This window comes from Hemiscyllium ocellatum, chromosome 17 (assembly GCF_020745735.1).
Source record: "Hemiscyllium ocellatum isolate sHemOce1 chromosome 17, sHemOce1.pat.X.cur, whole genome shotgun sequence".
Classification (NCBI taxonomy): domain Eukaryota; kingdom Metazoa; phylum Chordata; class Chondrichthyes; order Orectolobiformes; family Hemiscylliidae; genus Hemiscyllium; species Hemiscyllium ocellatum.
The window spans coordinates 54,789,403-54,811,256 of NC_083417.1; the positions used below are offsets into that span (position 1 = coordinate 54,789,403).

At 40.5% G+C, this 21,854-nt stretch overlaps 1 protein-coding gene across 1 annotated transcript in view; it reads left to right on the forward strand.

Annotated features, from left to right (window-relative positions):
- The first annotated feature begins 481 nt into the window (after window positions 1–481).
- LOC132824082 (BTB/POZ domain-containing protein KCTD19-like) overlaps window positions 482–21,854 on the forward strand; it is a 128,909-nt gene continuing 107,536 nt past the window's right edge. Inside the window, exons 1-2 of the mRNA XM_060838352.1 lie at window positions 482–772; window positions 16,034–16,181. Coding sequence (XP_060694335.1) covers window positions 482–772; window positions 16,034–16,181 — 439 coding nt within the window. The remainder of the gene's footprint in view (window positions 773–16,033; window positions 16,182–21,854) is intronic.

Consider the following 21,854-nt stretch of genomic DNA (forward strand, 5'->3'; position numbering starts at 1 on the left):
CTCCTGGCTTTCACTTTAAAATGATGTCCCTTTTCAGAACCAGATTTGTCTCCAGTTACCAACAAGTGCCTGGAATGGGGTCTAAACCCTGCACCTTTTGACATGGCAGGAGTGTTACCACTAGGCCAAAGGCTCACTTCCAGAACATTTATTGTGTGCAGTGTATTCAATTCATAGATGTTGATATTCACAAAATGGTGGAGAGCCATATCAATTGGGATGGAGTTCTTAAAGGATTTCTCAATCTATAAGCATCTGAGAACTAGCTTGTTTTGTATATGAACTTTGTAATCTGTTGAAAGAGGAGGAAGGTTTCCTGGACCTACAGTGAATGATCCATTGCCATTCTGTTTAATAAAAAATATATTTGGTGCAAGCTCTGTGAAATAAAATAAGCTATCAACTATTCATTCTAAAGAGTTAATTGTACTATTTTTTTTTTCCTTAACTTTAAGCTGTTGCAAAAAAGGGATGAAATACAATGGCATCAGAAGACTATCAAGAAGAGGATGCTTTTTGCTTCAATGTAGGAGGCTGGTTCTTTTCAATTCCAAAGTCAAAGCTTTTACAGTTCCGTGATTCAGTGCTATGGCAGGAAGCTTCCAGTCTTGTTCATTCTGAAGATGCCAGACTTTTCATTGACCGAGATGGATATACTTTCCGCCATGTGCACTATTATTTGCACACATCAAAGCTGTCTTTTACCTGCCTTTCAGAAATTAGTTTGTTATATGAACAAGCAACAGCAATGTGTCTGACTTCTTTACAACAGGTATTGACCGTAGTTAACCTGTAGAGGAATGTAATTACAAAGATGTAATCTAATTCACCATATTGTTGTGTTTCCTTCCTTATGGGGAATGATTTCTCAATACTTCATCCAATGCTTTGTGTCAAAGATTGTCAAAGTAAAACACTCTCAAAATAGCAACAAATTGGTAATAGTATTGTATGCTGTCTAAAACAAATATCTAACATAGATGATGTCCATGTTGATGACTTAATTCTGTAGACATGATATTAAAATTTAAATTTAATTTCAAGAGAATGTATCATAAACCTAAAAAGGATAAGTTGACTATCAATTGTGGTGCCAGTTAATAGGCAAAGGATATTTAACGGTAAATTTGAATAATGAAAATTGCTAACATTTTGGCAATCAAAATGGGAACATTTGAGCAGATACATTTCAGGCAGATTTCTCCTGATTTAGATTTACTTTGAGTTCAGTTTGTACTATGGCTACAGTTTTAATATCTATTTCTTAATTTAATTAGTAACATTTTAAAGGGTTCTGGGCCTGGGCAGAAAAGTGGATTTGAAGGTGAGATGAGATCAGCCCAGATCGTGTTGAATGGCAGAACAGACTCAAGTGGCTGAACTGCTTACTCCTGGTGGTTTTGTTATTCCTGTTCTTAGTTTTTCTGAGATGTTTTGATTGCACTGTTGCATTTTGGTAAGGCAAACCAGGGAAGGACTTAGAGAATTAATGGTAGGGCCATGGTGAATGTTGCCACATTCATAGACCAGTGGTTGCAGGTGCATAGTTCCTTGAAAGTGGAGTCGCAAATAGACAGGGTGGTGAAGAAGGCATTTGGCACACTTGCCTTCATTAGTCGTCATGTTGAGTGTAGGAGTTGGGATATCATGTGGCAATTCAGGATATTGGTGAAGCCACTTTTGGAATAGGGTGTACAGTTTGGTTGCCCTTCTATAGGATGTTGTTAAACTTGAGATGATGCAGGAAAGTTTTATAAGAATGTTGCAGGAACTGGACTGTTTGTGTTACAGAGAGGCAGAATAGGCTGGGGCTTTTTTTCCTGTAATGTCAGAGACAGGGGTGATTTTACAGAAGTTTATAAAATCATGAGAGTCCAAAACTAGAGGGCAAAGATTTAAGGTGAAAGGGGTAACCTTTTCTTGCACAGGGTAGTGCATGTTTGGAACAAGCTGTCAGAGGTCATGGTGGAGGCAGGTACAGTTACAACATGTAAACAGCATCCAAATAAATATGTACAAAGTTTACTGTTATTGTCTTAATATCACTTGATAGGTCTAGCCTGTCTTCCTTAGTTCTTAGGCGTCCATCTGTTTGTACCTACAAACTTGTAACCCCTGCATTTGTAGGTTTTCTATTCCTCCAACAGCCTTGTGAAATCCCATATGATTGACTTCCCTTTTGACGTGTTTCCTCCTCTACAGGTTTACCTGTAGTAAACCCAGCAGTATAAACATTTTTCCATTAACACCATGGGGTGCCATAGTCACTTGCTGGCTGGCAAAATATTGCATTTAAATCACTACTCCTGAAGAACTGTCTGATCTTTGTTTAAAAGAAACCCCTTAACATAGGTAACCAACATCCACCTGCATCTATTTTAAAATCTGAATTCAGAAATAATATTACTAAATATAAATTGTACAGTTTTCACCAATGGTTGACACAAAATAAACTTGAACAATTAAGTGAATTTTAAAGACTCCTGAGTATGCTCTTTCATGAGTTTGTTCTCTATCCTGTTTATGTTCATAACAAAATACATGATATGACAAACCAGCAGGATTTCAAATTTTCATGTATAGAGTTCAACCTGAATTGGCAGATATACATACTGCAAAAGATCTGGATATTCTATTTTGCCTCAGATTAGGATATATATTGCATATAAACACAGTAAATGTGGTATTAGTCTGTTACTGCAATGGAGTGAACCAACCAATTTTCAAATGCTTCTTTAATGTTTTGTAACAAAATATATCTCAGATGTTAATTGTTCAAGGTGTTTCAATGTAGATTGTAAATGTGTGTTCATTATACATTGGTGTAGTGGAAAACAATTTCAAAATTGAGGTGCCTGCCATGAAACTTTAGTGTTTCATTCAGCTATCTATTTATCTTTACTACTAGCTAGGTTAAAGTAAAAAAATGTGCTGGAAAAGCACAGCCCCGGTCAGGCAGCATCCGAGGAGCAGGAGAGTCAACATTTCAAACATAAGCTCTTCATCAGGAATGTGTGGGAGGCCTAAGGTGGGTTGAGAGATAATTGGGAGGGGAATGGGGCTGGGGGAAGGTATCTGTGGGAATATGATAGCAAAATATTGAATAATTTCTAATTTTTTACTGATCAGCATATATGAATGCAATGCAATGTTGACTTTTGGTGGGACGCACCAGAGTATTTGTAAGTCAGCTTCTCAATGCTCAATTTCTTTTTAAAAATTAAACTAATGGAAAACAAGTTAATTTTTCAGTACAATTTGAAACAATTAGTCATAGTCATAGAGATGTATAGCAGGGAAACAGACCCTTCGGTCCAACTCGTCCATGCCGACCAGATATCCCAACCCAAAATAATCCCACCTGCTAGCACCCAGCCCATATCCCTCCAAACCCTCCCTATTCATATACCCATCCAGATGCCTTTTAAATGTCGCAATTGTATGAGCCTCTGGCAGCTTATTCCATACACATACCACTCTCTGCGTGAAAAAATTGCCCCTTAGGTCTAAACCTATGCCCTCTAGTTATGGACTCCCCCCACCCCAGGGAAAAAAACTTTGACTATTTATCCTATCCCTTATGATTTTGTAAACCTCTATGAGGTCACCCCTCAGCCTACGACGCTCCAGGGAAAACAGCCCCAGCCTATTCAACTTCTCCTATAGCTGAAATCCTCCAATCCTGCAACATCCTTGTAAATCTTTCCTGAACCCTTTCAAGTTTCACAACATCTTTCCGATAGGAAAGAGACCAGAATTGCACACAATATTCCAACAGTGGCCTAACCAATGTTCTGTACAGCCGCAACGTGACCTCCCAACTCCTGTACTCAATACCCTGACCAATAAAGGAAAGCATACCAAATGCCTTCTTCACTATCCTATCTATCTGCGACTCCAACTTCAAGGAGCTATGAACCTGCACTCCAAGGTCTCTTTGTTCAGCAACACTCCCTAGGACCTTAGCACTAAGTGTATAAGTGCTGCTAAGATTTGCTTTCCCAAAATGCAGCACCTCGCATTTATCTAAATTAAACTCCATCTGCCACTTCTCAGTCCATTGACCCATCTGATCACGATACTGCTGTAATCTAAGGTAACCTTCTTCGCTGTCCACTACACCTCCAAATTTGATGTTCTCATTAGGGACCCTAACCAAAATTGGGTAGAAGTATAATATGCCCAAAGGACAGTGGACCCTAGATGGCATGAGATGGGTCTGGGGAAAAACTACCTGACAGAAAATAAGGACAGAATTAAATAGTCCCTTGCATTAATGGGACAGATTTCCCAGAGAAATGAAGTCCATGATCGTGAAGTAACCCAATTTAAAGAGTAATTAAAAGCAATGCATGAATCGCCGCAGGAAAAAAATCCAAACAGGAAAGAGCTCACCTTAAAAATCAGGAGTTTGAAAAAGAGAACAAGCAACTGGAGGATAACAGTACTGTCAGTTTCTTTCCCGGTGCCAAAACCCACACAGAATTAGTACCTGATGAGTCGAGACATCTAGAAAGTGACTTGGGAAAACAAAGCTATTGCTCTTGGGAAACAGAGGGACCCTAGGAGTGAAAGCGATGAGGACTGTATATCCCCGGTACCATTTTTATGGCCCCTTACAAACAGGAAAGTAAAGATTGAAAAAATGGTCAGGCAGAGATTAAAGGATGGCACTGAGGTGGATGTTCAGGTACTACAGACTGAAATGCACACTGTGCATGGACCTGCAACCCCTAAGAACATAGACAGGTGGTCTAAAGAAATGCCTCACCAAAGAAGGGGGTCAATAAAGACATGGGAAAGCCTAGACAGGTTAAGGGAAATATGTATGTTCCATCCCTGGGATGGGGTACAAATTCTGAATGTTATTGTAACGAAAAGAGAAGTTTGCTGCCTCCATGAGGCAGTCAAAGGTACTCTTGGAGAGTATGAGCAGGAGCTGTAAGCTGGCTGGACAGCTATAAAACAGGTCCACAGTTACAAGGGTATAGTCCGCATAAGACCAATTGGACAAATGTTACAGCTTGCTGTCAGAAACCCACAGAAGAAGTCACAGGATATGAGGAAAGGTTTAAAATGACCTGGAAAGTATATACAGGATGAAATCTGCTTTTGTGGCCTATCTTAAACCTGAGCTAATTAAAATGTTAAACCGGATTGGGACCAGAAGGGGAATTAATTATTGTGACTTGGTGGACAGGGTCCACAAGTTCAACCAAGATATGGGCATTGAATTGCGAGCCCTTCAGGCAGGACAAATGAGGCTTATGAAGAAGGGCTTATGCCCGAAACGTCGAATTTCCTGTTCCTTGGATGCTGCCTGACCTGCTGCGCTTTTCCAGCAACACATTTTCAGCTCTGATCTCCAGCATCTGCCGACCTCACTTTCTCCACAAATGAGGCAGTACCCAAGTAACCCCAAAAGACCCAAGACAAAGGCACAGTTCTATGGAAAGAAGGTCACTGGGCCAAGAGATACTGGCAAAAAGGGAAAAGGGAGAAATTGCTTAATAAGCAGTGAGGAAGAGGACAGCCCGGAAGCTGGGAGTAACACCAATTTCCTAGAACAGTTTAAAAAACTAACCATCCAGCAGCAAGAGCTGCTAAAGTTGACAAAAAACTGAAACAGCCTGCCCCGTACCCCTCTATACTGCTACTGGCTTTATGCCAGCAGAGGGGAGACTGACTGTATGTGAACATGAGGATGGGTGAACTGAGCACTGAGTGCCTTTTGGACATAGGAGCAGAATTGATGTGCTTACCCCAGAAGTATGAGATGAAACTCCTGCTCGACAGAACAGTGAGGACAGCTTATGGAACAGGAACTGACAGGATTGAAATCAAACAGACCAAACCCATATACCTTGAATTTGGCCCCTTTATCTGGGTAGGACCTGTGGCTCAGCTGCTTCTCGGAATGGATATCCTCATCCAGCTGAGTTCTCTTTACATTTTAATGATGGAGAGGTAACATGGTCTATCAGAACCCTCCAAAGGGAAGAACTAAAAGACCACCCCATCTGGGCAAAAAACAAGAATGACTGCAGGTTACCGAAAATAGTTCCTGCCACTTTTATAGGAACATCTCCACCTTGGGCCTGGGATTGTGTTCAAATAATGATCAAAATCGGTGAGTGCCGAAAATAGCTTCTTTATTAAGCAATCCCAACACACGATCGAGTTGGCAATAGAATCCCGAAATACAGTTCTTACAAGAGTCCTTTTATATATACGTAGTTCTTACATATATTAAAATGCCATAACAATGGTCTTACAGAAGTGCTGGATGTCTTGAAATGCATAAAGGTGGATCAATCCCCAGGACCAGATTATGTGTACTCTAGAACTCTGTGGGAAGCTAGGGAAGTGATTGCTGGGCCCCTTGCTGAGATATTTGCATCATCGACAGTCATAGGTGAGGTGCCGGAAGACTGGAGGTTGGCTAGCGTGTGCCACTATTTAAGAAGGGTGGTAAGGGCAAGCTGGGGAACTATAGACCGGTGAGCCTGATGTCAGTGGTGGGCAAGTTGTTGGAGGGAATCCTGAGGGACAGGATGTACATGTATTTGGAAAGGCAAGGACTGATTAGGGATGGTCAACATGGCTTAGTGCATGGGAAATCATGTCTCACAAACTTGATTGAGTTTTTGAAGAAGTAACAAAGAGGATTGATGAGGCCAGAGTGGTAGACATGATGTATATGGACTTCAATAAGGCATTCAACAAGGCTCCCCATTGAAGACTGGTTGGTAAGGTTAGACCTCATGGAATTCAGGGAGAATTAATCATTGGGATACAGAATTGGCTCGAAGGTAGAAGACAGAGGGTGTTGGTGGATAGTTTTTTTTCAGACTGGAGGCCTGTGACCAGTGGAGTGCCACAAGGATTGGTGCTGGGGCCACTACTTTTCATCATGTATATAAATTATTTGGATATGATCGTAAGATGTATAGTTAGGAAGTTTGCAGATGACACCAAAATTGGAGGTGTAGTGGACAGTGAAGAAGATTACCTCAGACTACAATAGGATCTTGATCAGGTGGCCATGGGCCGAGGATTGGTCCCTCAGGATTCTCTCCAACAATTTGCCCACCACCGACGTCGGGCTCACTGGTCTATAGTTCCCTGGCTTGTCCTTACCACCCTTCTTAAACAGTGGCACCACATCAGCCAACTTCCAGTCTTCCGGCACCTCACCTGTTACTATTGATAATACAAATATCTCAGCAAGAGCCCAGCAATCACTTCTCTAGCTTCCCACAGAGTTCTAGGATCCACCTGATCAGATCGGGGATTTATCCACCTTTATGCATTTCAAGACATCCAGCACTTCCTCCTCTGTAATATGGATATTTTTCAAGGTGTCACTATTTATTTCCCTACAGTCCATATCTTCCATATCCTTTTCCACAGTAAATACTGATGCAAAATACTCGTTTAGTATCTCCCTCATTTTCTGCGGATCCATTCAAAGGCCGCCTTGCTGATTTTTGAGGGGCCCTATTCTCTCCCTGGTTACCCTTTTGGCCTTAATGTATTTTTAAAAACCTTTTGGATTCTCCTTAATTCTTTTTGCCAAAGCTATCTTATGTCCCCTTTTGGCCTTCCTGATTTCCCTCTTAAGTATACCCCTACTGCCTTTATACACTTCTAAGGATTCACTCGATCTATCCTGTCTATACCTGACATATGCTTCAATCTTTTTCTTAACCAATTTCTATAGTCAGCCAGCATTCCCTATACCTACCAGCCTTTCCTTTCACCCAAACAGGAATATACTTTCTCTAAATTCTCGTTATCTCATTTCTGAAGGCTTCCCTTTTCCCAGCCATCCCTTTACCTGCGAACATCTGCCCCCAATCATGAGGGGCATAGATAGAGTAAATAGGCAAAGTCTTTTCCCTGGGGCAGCGAGAGTCCAGAACTAGAGGGCACAGGTTTAGGGTGAGAGGGGAAAGATATAAGAGACGTAAGGGGCAACATTTTCATGTAGAGGATGATACGTGTATGCAATGAGCTGCCGTAGGAAGTGGTGGAGGTTAATACAATTGCAACATTTAAAAAGCATCTGGATGAGTACACGAATAGGAAGGGCTTGGAGGGCTATGGGCCAGGTGCCGGCAAGTGGGACAAGATTAGGTTGGGATATTTGATCGACATGGACGATTTGGATCGAATGGTCTGTCTTTGTGCTGTACATCTCTATGACTCTGACTTTACACAAAGGTTTGAAGGGCTTCAAACGGGTTAAAATGTGCTAAATGCTGGCTGGTACTTCTGATGGAATGTCTATCTGGTGCTTGCATAATTATGAGATGTTAGCTCTTTTGTCTTTTAAATTAGTAAATGTTAGTAAAAATACTAAGCCTATATTCTCTAAATAAGTTAGAAATCGTAATAAAAGAACAATAGATAATTACTACAGCTATGTGGTAAGATTTATTTACTATTTGCTGGTGTGGGTTTCATTCGTTCATGCAATTTCATGCAAGCGCTCTTTTGCTGGTTGGTTTCTGGAAGGGATAATGGCCCATTTAAAAAGGTATTTTACAGGTACTTATTTAATCTATTTAGGTCCAGGAAGTGGTTGGTATGAGCTGATTAATATTATAATGTTTTGTGGAGACTTGACAGGGATAGTATTGTTCTGTATGTTGATAAGGTGTGAAAATGCAGTAATGGGTTTGAAAGGATTGTTTTTAAATTTGGATACCCAGAACCGCAATTTTATGAATAAATGGATGACACTGTGTTATAGGAAATAATGGGTTAGTAAAGGGTTATGAATAAATGAATGGGAATGTGATATTAATGAATATATCAAGCTGGTGAGTGAGTTAATAAAGATAGCCAATAACACAATATCTCATAACACAATATCTCACATCAGAGTGCCATGTTTACAATGACTGGACAAAATTATTTAGAGGCAAGAACGAGTGAGACATTCAGTTCTTTACATGAAATGTCGAATAACTTTGCTGAATGCCACTTAATTACTTAAAAAATAAAATAGATCTAGTGCCAAATATAAAAGCAGCCCAGATACATGCTTGATCTTATGTAATTTTCTTGAGCAGTATTGCAGCATTCAGTGGCAAATTTCAACAATTGTACCTATTTTCTCATTAATGAAAAGTTTGAGTTAAGCATGCATGTAAACTTTGAGAGTCTATCTAACTAACATGGTCAACAATGAGAAATTTGGGAAAATATGACGAGAACGAAAATTGAGATTCTTAATATTGTAAAGATGTCTGATTTTTATCCTTGAGATTTCAACAGCTAGATGAGAATTTTGAAACTGGCAATGGGCCTATTTGCATGAATTAACATCTTGTTATTACTTCATCTCCTGTACATGCAAGGTGCCATTCTTTCAGTTACTAGAGAGGAATTGGATAGTGTCATTTCCCAACTTGGAAGTCAGAGCAGTTGCCTGGCAACAGTAGCTTGCCAGGCTCTTTTCCCAGAGTGCATCCAGCATTCCTCAACATCTTAGGGCACACTGTATGGACAGTATGCGTCTATACCTTCTGTCAATAGAAGTTGGCATTGGCAAAGCACGAACTTAAATACATCATAGTACATTTCAAACTAACATCTAATACAGTTCAGCATTTCAGTGCTGAAATTTGAAGCTCCCTGACACATTACATTGCAATGCTGCTGCAGGCAACTTTATGTGCATGGACAGCACCAGTCTCATGCATTGGAAGAGGGCAGATCATGGGGTTCTTAGCTTGCTTTCTTAGCATTCTCTTTGCACTAGGATGCTTACGGTATCTCTGTCTTTGCTTGTCTTTCAATGCAGTGCTACTTTATTTCGGAGCATATAGACACAGAGTGGTTCTGTCATACATTGTCTTTTAGCTCAGACAGAAAGCCAGGCAATTTGCCATGTTTACCAGCAGAAAATAACAATGGGAATGGACATGTCAGTGTATGGCACTGTCCTTCATCAATGTCACACCTGCAGCATGTGCCAGTAGCTTACATGGCAAAGACAGACTGTCAATGAAAGAGCTCAATTTGTTCAGGTGTTTGAAATTCATTCTTACTCGACCAAAGAGAAAGGAGCAAGTTGTTCGGTGACTGTCTGAACCAGCATATGCTTGGGACAGTACCAGTGTCAGATTAGGGAGGCTTAAACAGTGTGAGTGTGTGCTGGAGTGTGCAGAACCAGCGCAAGATCAAAGAGGATTAAAACTGTGAAGATTTTCAAGTTTGAGAGTAATAAAAATTTAGAAGCAAGATTCAACTGGTAAAGAGCCTTGGAGATCAGGAGTTGAAAATTCTTAGGGTGAGTTTTGAAAAAAATGTTTTTCCTGTGATGTCAATCTCATTAGTGGAACCAACTGCTAACACTGTGTGAGTATTTATACTGTCTAGTCTTTAAAGTAAAACTTGGCCTTTAACTTATGTAAAAATGTTTAAGATCCCTGGTACATATTTAATATTCTTCAGTTAAGTCACCTCTGACTCTTCTAAACTACAGAAGGTACAGATCCAGCCTGTCTACCCTTTCTTCCGAAGGCAATCCATGTGTTCCAGGTTTTAGACTAGTAAAGCTTTTCTGAACTGCTATCAATGCATCAACATCCTTCTGTAAGTGCAGTGACCAATACTTTACATAGTATTCCAGACATGGTTTCAACAATGTACTGTACAACTGAAACATAACATCTCTGCTGGTGCGTTGAGCTCCCCTTACAATAAAGCATAACATGTTATTAGCTTTGCTGATTATTTGTTGAACCTGCACACTAACCTTCCATGATTCATGCCCAAGGTCACCTAGATCTCACTGCATCTCAGAGCTTTGTAACTTCTTGCCATTTAGATTATATGCTTCTTTGTTTATTCTTTCTGCTAAAATTGACAATTTAATATTGTACTTTATTTGCCAGATCTTTGTCTGTTCACTTAATCTATTTATATGACTTTGTAGGGTCCTTAGTTCCTCTTCTCAACTTACCTTTCTATCTTTTATTATATCATCAGCAAATTTAGTTCTTGTACCTTCAGTTCCTTCATTCAAATCATTTATATAAATTGTAAAAAGTTGAAGCACCAGCACCAATTCCTATTGCATACCACTTGGGATATCTGGCTTGCCTGAAAAAGAACCATTTTTTTTTAGAGAAACAGAGGTGTAAATGAGAGATAGAAAAATGAAAAACAAAAGTGAAAGACAAAGGAAACAAGGCCTAGTATCAATAATGCATTTACCTCTGCTTTAAGAATATTTAAAGATCCTGCGTCCACTCCTTTTTTAGGAAGGGAATTCCAAAGATTCTCAACTCAGGAAAAATGTTTCTAGATTTGTCTTAAATGGTTAACCCCTTATTTTTAAACTATGACCCTTAGTTCTAGGTTCTCCCATGAGAGAAAATGGCCTTTCCACGTTCATGAACTTCAATTATGTAGTAGTTTATCCAGCTTCCTTTGGAAGTCTATGTGCACCTTACTGTGGAAAAGGATACGGAAGATATAGACTAGATTACTTAAAGTGTGGAAACAGGCCCTTCGGCCCAACAAGTCCACACCAACCCGCCAAAGCGCAACCCACCCATACCCCTACATTTACCCCTTACCTAACACTACGGGCAATTTAGCATAGCCAATTCACCTGACCCGCACATCTTTGGACTGTGGGAGGAAACTGGAGCACCCGGAGGTTTCAAGACTGTAGGGAAATAGATGGTGACATCTTGCAAAATGTCCAGATTACAGAGGAGGGAGTGCTGGATGTCTTGAAATGGTTAAAGGTGGATAAATCCCCAGGACGTGATCAGGTGTACCCGAGAACTATGCAGGAAGCTGGAGAAGTGATTGTTGGGCCTCTTGCTGAGATATTTGTATCATCGATAGTCACAGGTGAGGTGCCGGAAGACTGGAAGTTGGCAAACGTGGTGCCACTGTTTAAGAAGGGCAGTAAAGACAAGCCAGGGAACTATAGACCGGTGAGCCTGACCTCAGTGGTGGGCAAATTGTTGGAGGGAATCCTGAGGGACAGGATGTACATGTATTTGGAAAGGCAAGGACTGATTAAGGATAGTCAACATGGCTTTGTGCATGGGAAATCATGTCTCACAAACTTAATTGAGTTTTTTGAAGAAGTAACAAAAAAGATTGATGCAGGCAGAGCAGTAGATGTGGACTTAATTAAGATGTTCGACAAGGTTCCCCATGGGAGACTGATTAGCAAGACTAGATCTCATGGGATAAAAGGGAGAACTAGCCATTTGGATACAGAACTGGCTCAAAGGTAGAAGACAGAGGGTGGTGGTGGAGGGTTGTGTTTCAGACTGGAGGCCTGTGACCAGTGGAGTGCCACAAGGATCGGTGCTGGGTCCCTTACTTTGTCATTTACATAAATGATTTGGATGCGAGCATAAGAGGTATAGTTAGTAAGTTTGCAGATGACACCAAAATTGGAGGCGTGGTGGACAGCGAAGCGGGTTACCTCAGATTACAACGGGATCTGGACCAGATGGGCCAATGGGCTGAGAAATGGGAGACGAAGTTTAATTCAAAAAAATGCGAGGTGCTGCATTTTGGGAAAGTGAATCTTAGCAGGACTTATACACTTAATGATAAGGTCCTAGGGAGTGTTGCTGAACAAAGAGACCTTAGAGTGCAGGTTCATAGCTCCTTGAAAGTGGAGTCGCAGGTAGATAGGATAGTGAAGAAGGTGTTTGGTATTCTTTCCTTTCTTGGTCAGAGTACTGAGTACAGGAGTTGGGAGGTCATGTTGCGGCTGTACAGGACATTGTTTAGGCCACTGTTGGAATATTGTTGGCCACTATCGGAAAGATGTTGTGAAATTTGAAAGGGTTCAGAAAAGATTTACAAGAATGTTGCCAGGGTTGGAGGATTTGAGCTACAGGAGAAGCTGAACAGGCTGGGGCTGTTTTCCCTGGAGAGTCAGAGGCTGAAGGGTGACCTTATAGAGGTTTACAAAATTATGAGGGGCATGGATAGGATAAATAGACAAAGTCTTTTCCCTGGGGTCGGGGAGCCCAGATCTAGAGGGCATAGGTTTAGGGTGAGAGGGGAGCAATATAAAAGAGACCTAAGGGGCAACATTTTCATGCAGAGGGTGGTACGTGCATGGAATGAGCTGCCAGAGGAGGTGGTGGAGGCTGGTACAATTGCAACATTTAAGAGGCATCTGGATGGGTATATGAATCAGAAGGGTTTGGAGAGATATGAGCCAGGTGCTGGCAGGTGGGACTAGATTGGTTTGGGATATCTGGTCGGCATGGACAGGTTGGATCGAAGGATCTGTTTCCATGCTGTACCTCTCTATGACTCTATGATATCAACTGTATTGCCCTCACCAATCCTCTATATCACCCTATGAAAAGCATAATCAAGGTATTAGGCTGTAATGCCTCAGTTTATGACATGAGGTAAACCCCTCTGCTAATTTAAACCCAACACACAGAAAAGCTCACCTCATGCTGTAATCTGTTAAATTCTGAGAGGCAAAGAATTATCCCAGAGATCACTATTTAAAGTAAAAATTAACACCTTATTCTTTAAGTTCATTAGACAGCTATTTATGACTCCTTTCTCTTAAACTTATCTTTTACCTCCCACTCTACAATGCTGTCTGATTTAAAAAAAAAACCCCGATTAAGATTTACAAAATCACGTTTCAAAACCAGTCAGCTTTGTCGGTTGCCTTTGTAGATTTTCCCCTGTATATTTTTCTCTGTATTTTACTGGGTTATCTTTTCTTCAGTCTTCTGCTGCACAACTTTCTTATGGACAGGTACCTTTCAGAGACCTATTTGGCTAGCAGTCTGTACTTGACGGTGTTCTTGGCAGTTCTCCCTCAAGCGTTCAAAATGTCTGGTTTTATACCCCAAAACATTGGATCATTTCATTGGTTTGATGTCATTCCAAACAGTAAAAATCAAATTGGAATGGAATTTGGTCTCGGGGGCATAATTTAAACTGATTGGCCGAATTTGAATTTATTTTTGTTCCATGGCAATGCAACTCCAATGATTTGTTTCAACCAAATGTTACATTTTTCAATTCTTAAGCACACTATGTGCTTTCAGTCAGTCCTTGCTAGCTTCCTCTCTCTCTTAAAAGTAAAATACACACCTACACCTTCATAACAACTCCCCCCTTAAGAAAAAAATGAACCATCATAGTGAAAAGGTGGCTTCATTTTTTTCTCTATTCCTTAAACGCATTACCATGGCATACATATTACTTTAATATAAGTTCATACTAACTTCTTCCCACATATATATAACATTGAATAGATACCAAGCTCATCTATGCTTTATCAGTCAAATTTCAGCATTACTTTTGTCCTTGATTCAACCCAATTCTAATCTCTTTGCTAATTCTAAGAGAATGTTTTTTTCTTTTCTTTCTAAACTTTCTTAGCAAATTTGGGAATCATCTTCAAACCCCAGAACCTCTTTAGACATTTTAAGAGCCATTTCTCTCACTTTTAATTTAGCCAACCACAAGTAACCAAAATTAAACAAATTATCTCACCTACATTTTATTTAAATATCTAAGGCTCTAACCAGCAAGTGTTTAAATCTACTGGGTTTTTTGTATACCCCAAATCTGCTCAAATTTGTCCAAATCTCAAACTGGATCTGTCTAAACTATTCAATTCATGAATCTGAGACCCAAACTATTCAAATACTAGCGACTAGCCCCCAAATGGGGTAAACATGGGGTAAACCCATCTGCGAATTCAAACCCAACACACACAGGAACTCACCTTGCACCATAATCTATTAAATTTCAAGAGGCAAAGAACTAGCCCAGAGATCACTATTTATTGTAAAAATTAACAATTTTATTCTTTAAGTCCGAAAGAGAACATTTAGGCAATTATTTATGACTCCTTTCTCTTAAACCTATATTTTACCTCCCACTCTACAATACTGGTTTGATTAAAAATAAACGGTTAAGATTTACAAAAAAAATCACATTTCAAAACCAGTCACCTTTGTCGATTTGCCTTTGTAGATTTTCCTCTGTATTTTACTGTGTCGTCTTTTCTTTGGTCTACTGCTGCGCAAATTTACTTATGGACAGGTACCTTTTAGAGAGTTATTTGGCTAGCAGTTTATACTTATTGCTGTTCTTGGCAGTTCTCCCCCAACTGTTCAAAATGTCTGGTCTTATACCTCAAAATATTGGATTATTTCATTGGTTTGATGTTATCCCAAACAGATTGGATTGGATTTTGGCCTCAGGGGCATAATTTAAACTAATTGTCCGAATTTGAATTTGTTTTTGTTTCATGGCAATGCAACTCCAGGTATTTGTTTCAACCAATTGTTACATTTTAAAATTGTTCAGCACACTGTGTGCTTTCAGTCAGTCCTTGCTAGCTTCCTCTCTCTCTTAAAGGTACAGTACATACCTACACCTTCATAACACTCAGTTTTGTCTTTGCACCCAGTGGGAATGATTTTTCAAGTCAGCGCTGGCAAAAGGGATACTTTCTGTCTGATAGTATGTATTGTGAAATTAAAGATATGCTGCAGTTTCCATTCATTGATGACATTGATATGTGGTACAGGGGTTTATGGTTCCTTGCTGCAAACATGTATACGGAATTACCCTGAATGTCTTATATACCCATCAAGCACAATATTTTACAGAGAAATTGTACCACAAATATTGGTTTGTAGTGATATTGAAGCACCATGCATAGTAAGGCATGACCATACTCTTGATCTTTCCCACTTATCAAGTTTCCAGTCTTGGATTTTTGAATTACTGTTGGACACATGCCTAACTTTGACCTATTTGCATAATTTTATTGATTGCTGTTCAGCAGTGACAGAGGTCTGAGATCAGATCATTTGTTTGACTACTAAGCTCTGAAAAGATTTGCTCTGGAAAATGAGGGAGGGAGGAAGGAAACAGATAACTGTTAATTTACAAGGGATTAATGATAAAACTATTTTAGGAAATTAAGCAGGATCACATTGTGATTAACACCTTTTATAGGCTGTACTGATTTAAACTTTAATAGGCTTTGGATAACATGAAAGAAAGTAAGCATCATTTACGCATACGGACTGAAGATGTACCAGTCACTAAAAGAGCAAGCAGGAATTATTGGAGAACACGATGTAACAGTAAACCCTCAGAGTTCCAAATTAAAAGTCCAGCATTTACAGGTAGTTACAGCTTTCATGAAGATTCTTTCTTCCAGAGTTTTGTTATATTGTCATCACTAGTATAAAGCTGTTTAAACAATGAAAAAGGTATGATGATAAAGATCGTGTATTCATAAAGTATCTTGTATTCATTATCTTGACTTAGTTCTTCACATAGATTATCTTAAATTGCAGTCACTATTGTAGGAATGTGAGGAGTATGAGCATCAGTACTCGTCAGCTTGTCAAGCCTGCTCTGCATTCAATACAACCTTCACCTTGCTGTCTACTCCCCATATTTACTTAGAGGAGAAAAAAAATTGTCTATCTCATTGTTTGAATATATTTTGATGTTGAAGCATCCAGAACTCTATGGTAGAGAATTCCAAAGATTCACAGCTAATTGAGTGAATGAAGTCCACCTCACCTCTATCCTAAATAATCACCCTTGCTTTGAAATTGAGCCCTAGCTTGGTAGATTTCTTAGTAAGATCAACCTTTCTATGTCTACCCTGTCAAAACCTTTAAGAATCTTGAATTTTCAATGATATCACTATTCTTTATGATAAACTCCAGAAAATATAGATCCAATTTACTGAGCCTCTCATTTCAGGCACCAAATCTAATTGATTTTTTCACTGTACTGCTTTCTGATGTAAATATATTAAATACAATACAGTACAGCACAGGAACAGGCCTTTCGGCTCACCACGCCTATGCCAATTCCTAATCCTTATTAAGAAGCTTTAATTATTGCCCATACATGGTTTCTGTCCCTCTGTTTGCCTTCTGTTCATGCATCTGTCAAATATGTCATAAACATTGCTAATGCATTTGCTTCTACCACTTTTATCAGAAGTGCATTCCAGCAGCTGCTACACTCTTAAAAATTTTCCTGGCACTTCTCCTCTAAACTTTCCCCCTCTCACCTTGAAGCTGTGCCCTCTTGTAGTTGACCTTTCCAACCTGGGAAAACGCCTCTGACTATCACCCTGTCTATGCCTCTCATAATTTTGTGTATCTTTATCAGGTCACCCCTCTTAGCCTCCATCTTTCCAGTGAACGCAATCCAAGTTTATCCAACCACTCCTTATAACTAAAATCCTCTAGATCAGGCAACATTCTGGTAAAGCTTCTCTGCACTCTCTCCAAAGCATCTATGTACTATTGGTAGCATGGCAACCAGAACTGTATGCAATATTCCAAATATGGCCCAACTGAAGTTTTATACAGCTGTAACAGAACTTGCCAACTTTTAAATTTGATGCCCTGGCCATTGAAGGCAAGCATATTGTATGCTGCCTTGACTACCTGATCCACCTGTGTTGCCACTTTCAGGGATATTGTGGACCTGTAGGCCAGATCCTTCTGTATGTCAATGCTTCTAAGTGTTCTGCTTTTTATTATATAATTTGCACCTGAATTTGATCTCCCAAAATGCATCACCTTACATTTGTCCGGATTAAATACCATCTGCCATTTCTCTGCCCAAATCTGCACTCTGTGCATATCCTGCTGAATCTTTTGACAATTCTCCTCACAATCTGCAACCTCCCCAGTTTTGGTGTCATTCGCAAACTTACAGATTAGACCACCTACATTTTTCTCCAGATCATTTCTATATGTTATAAACAATAAAGGTCCCAGCACTGACCCCTGCAGAACACCACTAGTTACTAATCTCCATTCCGATAAGCACCCTTCCACCACTACTCTCTGTCTTCTATGACCAAGCCAACTTTGTATCCATCTAGCCAGCTCACTGCAGATCCCATGAGACTCTACGTTTTATACCAGTCTGCCATGAAGTACCTTATCAAATGCCTTACTGAATTCCATGGAGACAACATCCACCACCTTTCCTTCATCAAACTATAGTGGTAATAGAGTCAGATACATTAGGGACATTTAAACAACTCTTGGATAGGTACATGGAAGATAGTACAATGAAGGGTATATAGGTTAGTCTGATCTTAGAGTAGGATAAAAGGTTGGCAGAACATCGACAGCCAAAGTGCCTGTACTGTGCCATTCTGTTCTATGCTATATAATCATTTTTGTCACTTCCTCAAAAAACTCAATCAAGTTGATGAGATGTGACCTTTCCCACACATACCTATGCTGCCTATCACTAACAAGTCCATTTGCTTTGAAATATGAATAAATCCTCATGCTCAGTATCTTCTCCAACAGCTTCTCCACCATGATGTCAGGCTCACTGGCCTGTGATTATCCGATAGGCTCATTCAGAAGGTCAGGAGGAATGGGATACAGGGGAACTTAGCTGTCTGGATACAGAATTAGCTGGCCAACAGAAGACAGTGAGTGGTAGTAGAAGGAAAGTATTCTGCCTGGAAGTCTGTCGTGAGTGGTGTTCCACAGGGCTCTGTCCTTGGGCCTCTACTGTTTGTAATTTTTATTACTGACTTGGATGAGGGGATTGAAGGATGGGTCAGCAAGTTTGCAGACGACACAAAGGTTGGAGGTGTCGTTGACAGTATAGAGGGCTGTTGTAGGCTGCAGCAGGACATTGACAGGATGCAGAGATGGGCTGAGAGGTGGCAGATGGAGTTCGACCTGGATAAATGTGAGGTGATGTATTTTGGAAGGTTGAATTTGAAAACTGAGTACAGGATTAAGGATAGGATTCTTGGCAGTGTGGAGGAACAGAGGGATCTTGGTGTTCAGGTATATAGATCCCTTAAAATGGCCACCCAAGTGGACAGGGCTGTTTAGAAAGCATATAGTGTTTTGGCTTTCATTAACAGGGGGATTGAGTTTAAGAGTCGTAAGATCTTGTTGCAGCTCTATAAAACTTTGGTTAGACCGCACTTGGAATATTGCATCCAGTTCTGGTCACCCTATTATAGGAAAGATGTGGATGCTTTGGAGAGGGTTCAGAGGAGGTTTACCAGGATGCTGCCTGGACTAGAGGGCTTATCTTATGAAGAGAGGTTGACTGAGCTCGGGCTTTTTTCATTGGAGAAAAGGAGAAGGAGAGGGGACCTAAGTGAGGTATACAAGATAATGAGAGGTATAGGTAGAGTCGATAGCCAGAGACTATTTCCCAGGGCAGACATGACTAACATGAGGGGTCATAGTTTTAAGCTGGTTGGAGGAAAGTATAGAGGGGATGTCAGAGGCGGGTTCTTTCCACAGAGAGTTGTGAGAGTATGGAATGCGTTGCCAGCAGCAATTGTGGAAGCAAGATCATTGGGGACATTTAAGAGACTACTGGACATGCATATGGTCACAGAAATTTGAGGGTGCATACATGAGGATCAGTTGTCGGCACAACATCGTGGGCTGAAGGGCCTGTTCTGTGCTGTACTGTTCTAAGTTCTATGTTCTACCACTGTTACCCTTCTTAAACAAAGGAACAACGTTAGCCATTCTTCAGTCCTCTGGAACCTGCCAGAGGCCAAAGAGGATACAGGGATATTTGTAAAAGCCCCAGTTGTTTCCTCCTTGTCTTCCACATTTCCTGGGATATATCCTATCTGGCCCTGGGGATGTGTCTGTCTTAATATATTTCAAGACCCAACACTTTCTTCTTCATTATATTGACCCTACCCGAGAGTAATCATACATTTTTCCTTAACCTTAAAATGTCTCATGTCCCTCTCTTTGGTCAACACTGATGTAACGTATTCATTTAGGATCTCACCAATTTCCTTTGCCTCCATACACAACTTCTCTCCTTTATCCTTGAGTGGGCCTACTCTTTCCCTAGCTAACCTCTTGCTCCTAATATATGTATAAAATGCCTTGGAATTCTCCTTAACCCACTGGCCAAGGACTTTTCATAGTCCTTTTAGCCTTCCTTAATCCCCATTTGATTTGCTTCTTACTTCCTCTACATTCTTCAAGGCAGGACATTGGTTAGGCCACTTGTGGAATATTGCATGCAATTCTGGTCTCCTTCCTATCAGAAGGATGTTGTGAAATTTGAAAAGGTTCAGAAAAGCTTTACGATGATATTGTCGGGGTTAGAGGATTTGAGCTATATGGAGAAGTTGAATAGGCTGAGGATGTTTTCCCAGGAACATCAGAGGCTGAAGTGTGACCTTATAGAGGTTTATAAAATCAAGAGGGGCATGGATAGGATAAATAGACAAGTTCCCTGGGATGGGGGAGTCCAGAACTAGAGAGCATAAGTTTAGGGTGAGAGGAGAAAGTTATTAAAGGGACCTAAGGGGCAACTTTTTCACTCAGAAGGTGGTGCATGCATAGAATGACCGGCTAGATGAAGTGGTGGAGGCTGATACAATTACAGCATTTAAAAGGCTTCTGGGTGGGTATATGAATAGGAAGGGTTTAGAGGGATATAGGCCAAGTGCTGGCGAATGGGACTAGATTAGGAGAATGGTTGGCATGGACGAGTTAGACCAAAGAGTCTGTTTCCGTGCTGTACATCTCCATGACTCTGTGGATTTGTCTGCTTATAGTTGCCTGGACCTTAGGTATGCTTCCTTTTTTTTGACTAAGCTGATAATTTCCCCTGTCATCCAATGTTCCTGAATCCTGTCATTCCTGTCCTTTATTTTCATAGGAACATGCCTGTTCTGCACTCTAACCAACTGGTCTTTAAAAGACCCCCACATGTCAGATGTGGTCTTACCTTCAAACAACTGCTCCCAATCACATTCTCCAATTCTTGTCTAATTTGGTTATGGTTTGCCTTCCCCCAATTTAACACCTTCATCCAAGGTCCAATCTTGTCCTTATCCATAAGTATCAGAAAACGTACAGAACTATGGTCGGTATTCCCAAAATGCTCACCCATTGAAACTTTTATCTCCTGGCTGGTCTCATTTCCTGATACCAGGTCCAGTTTGCAACTCCCCCACCTCCTTTGCTTCCTCTGTCTCATCTAAAGCATCGTTAATCTAAAACATTACCCTGCCAATCCTATCCCTTTTTCAACCATGTCTCTGTGACAGCAACAACATCATAATTGCATACATTAATCCAGGCTATAAGTTTATCTATTTTACGTGTTATACTTCTTGCATTGAAGCAGATACAGTGCAAGCCTTCAGTTCCGCTGACCTCGTCAACCTCTCCCTGACTTCTCTTCCTCTTACCTATGTCTATCTTTGAATTAAGCTCTTCCACAATGACTTTACTTACTGACCTGCTGCTATGTTTCCCACCCCCCTGCTACACTAGTTTACACCATCCAAAGTGGCAACATCAAACCTCTCTGTCAGGATATTGGTGCCTCTCCAGTTTAGGTGCAACCCATCCTTCTTGTACAGGCCCCACTTTCCCTGGAAGACATTCCAATATACACATATCTGAAGCACCCCCACCCCCAACAGCTCTTTAGCCACATGTACAATTATATGCTGTCTCTTTTCCTAGCTTCTGTAGCACGTGGCACAGGGAATAATCCTGAAATTACTGCCCTGAGGTCCTCCTTTTTGGCTTACTACCTAACTCCCTGAATTATCATTAGCAGACCTTGTCACTCTTCCTACCTATGTCATTTGTGCCAATATGGACAATGACATCTGTTTACTCTCCCAATTCAGGATGCCCTGTACCCGATCAGAGATATCTACGACCCTGACATCAGGGAGGCAACATACCATCCAGGAGTCTCTCTCGTGGCACAGAAGCGCCTATCTGTGTCCCTGACTATCAATTCTCCAATTACTATTGCTCTACTATGCTTTGTCCCATCCTTCT